Raw genomic sequence first — 2,106 nt, 5'->3', positions numbered from 1 at the left:
TTTTTTTTTTTTTTTTTTTTATTTGAATTGAAATTCAAATTTATTTGAATTGAACTGAAAAGAAATGTCAATTTCTTTCAATTTCTGCGCCACCGCACAACCCACACAAGCTAGATAATTCCGCACACTGCTGCAATTGTAGGTTTTCAAACAGAGATGGCGACAAAAAGGCAAAACTTACGGACTGCAGCTTTAACAAGCCATAGTTATAAGAAGTGTTTTGGCTAAAAATAGTATTATAAATTTCTCGTTTGATTTTAAGAAAATGGGTATATTGTTTACTATTATTAATTGTTACTTCTGTAAAATATAGCAAATCAGGAAGAGAAAGTCTTTGTCTTTTTGTTTAAAGTTTTGTTGTGATTTTTGGAGAATGGATGGATTCTTTTTTAGAGTGGCTAAAAATCCCATGTTCCCATAGTTTTTCTGTAGTAATTACGGCATTTTAATTTTAGCTGATGTCATACGCTGAAAGTTATATTCATGTCTGTCATATTACATCTACTTTACAGAGTTAGGTATCCACTTAAAATTAACATGCACTCCACAGCACCTTTTCCTTTGCCACTAATGTCCCATATTTTGAGTTAAACAGGATAAGACACAAATGCAGAGAGATCTGTTTTTATAGGAAATTGGACTGAAGTATGGTTTGAAATGTCTTTCAGGATGAGCACATCGATGGCCTGTAAGAGTCAACATGCAGCAGATGTCTATGAGCCTGTGGGCCAAAGCTCAGAGCTCAGCCTGGTGGCGATGACGGAGGTAGAGTACTTGCAGCACATTATTCAGAGCCACATTGATGCTCAGGTGACCGAGACGGACAGCTCGGGCCTTTCACAGCTTGAAGAAAGCTTGTATGACGAGCCAGAGAGGCGTCTGGCCTGCTCGCCTCAGAGCCTCTTAGTGTGCAGGCCGGAGGGGCCATCAGCGGGGCCGGTGGACCTGCAGGACATCAAGATGCTGTTGCTGAGCGAGTCGAACACCACGCCTGCCAGCAGCGCCGAGGTGCCAGGCTCAGTGCTGAGCAGAGTCCAGTGTGTCGTCGAAGAGAGGGCCGATGAACGGCCCCTGGAGGGGAGACCCAGCCCAGCTGCGCGTGTCTGCCTGGAGAAGAGGTAAACATGCATGATGTCTGAGGAAAATAAATTTTGGAATAAGGCTGTAACATAACAAAATGTGGAAAAAGTGAAGCGCTGTAAAACTTTCCAGATGCACTGTAATTGAACTTGACCAATCAAAATTCAGCAGTTAATAACACTGAATCTGAATAGCCTACCATTTAAAAAATGGATAAAATGCATACCAAGTACAAGGTGTCACTATAATTAGCAACTTTACACGTTAGCTAATAATTCAGCAACTATATGTGAGTTTTTCTGAATCCTTACTTTAAGCCCAAACAAGAGTAATTAATAAACTTTATCTTCCATTCTAACTTGTTAAAAACCCCTCTTTTTCTGAACTCCTCCTGGGCCATTTGTCAGATCTTCACCAAACTTGCACATGCCAGCTCTATGGAAAAAGAAGGAAAGACTAAGAACAATACAGTATATAACATGTTCAATATATAGGTTTTTCTAGTAATAACACAATAATCTGTTCATTGCCGTTCGTTAAATACATTATTGAAGTATCAGCAAACTCCAGTTTCGGACGATCAGATTCTGATTTTGGATGACGATTTGTGTATTTATACATAAACCAGTTTCAATACACACTGTATGTGTATATATTGTTTATAGTTTTAAAACAAACCAGCATAATCAGCATTATTGAATGCATATATTTCGATTGCACATAAAGCGGCTTGTTAATATTTATACAACAGTTCGTTCTGGTTCTCAAATCTGATTGGTTGAGAACCGTGAGATATTGTACTGGTATCGCTACAGGAACGCCCTTTCACAATTTTGTATCACTCCGCTTGTTCTAGCCGGGTCTATGTTTTTTTTTTTAATTATTCACTGAGCTAATCGTAGAGTACGTTATTTAATATTAGAAGAAACGTCTAGCTTCGCGGTCTCTCTCTCTCTCATTTGGATGCACGTCTTGCATATAACCTCATTATTTCTCACTAATAACCTAACTGAAGCAGCACATGCC

The 2,106-nt window shown here is 39.0% G+C and overlaps 1 protein-coding gene across 1 annotated transcript in view; it reads left to right on the top strand.

Annotated features, from left to right (window-relative positions):
* Window positions 1–2,106, top strand: part of LOC107680174 (transcription factor-like 5 protein) — a 17,847-nt gene that overhangs the window by 2,631 nt on the left and 13,110 nt on the right. Inside the window, exon 2 of the mRNA XM_016475961.1 lies at window positions 669–1,118. Coding sequence (XP_016331447.1) covers window positions 670–1,118 — 449 coding nt within the window. The 5' untranslated portion in view covers window position 669. The remainder of the gene's footprint in view (window positions 1–668; window positions 1,119–2,106) is intronic.

The sequence above is a fragment of the Sinocyclocheilus anshuiensis genome, unplaced genomic scaffold (genome assembly GCF_001515605.1).
Source record: "Sinocyclocheilus anshuiensis isolate Anshui unplaced genomic scaffold, SAMN03320099.WGS_v1.1 scaffold1330, whole genome shotgun sequence".
Lineage (NCBI taxonomy): Eukaryota > Metazoa > Chordata > Actinopteri > Cypriniformes > Cyprinidae > Sinocyclocheilus > Sinocyclocheilus anshuiensis.
Note: the sequence above shows the minus strand (reverse complement) of the source record. Positions and strands in the feature narration are given on the sequence as shown.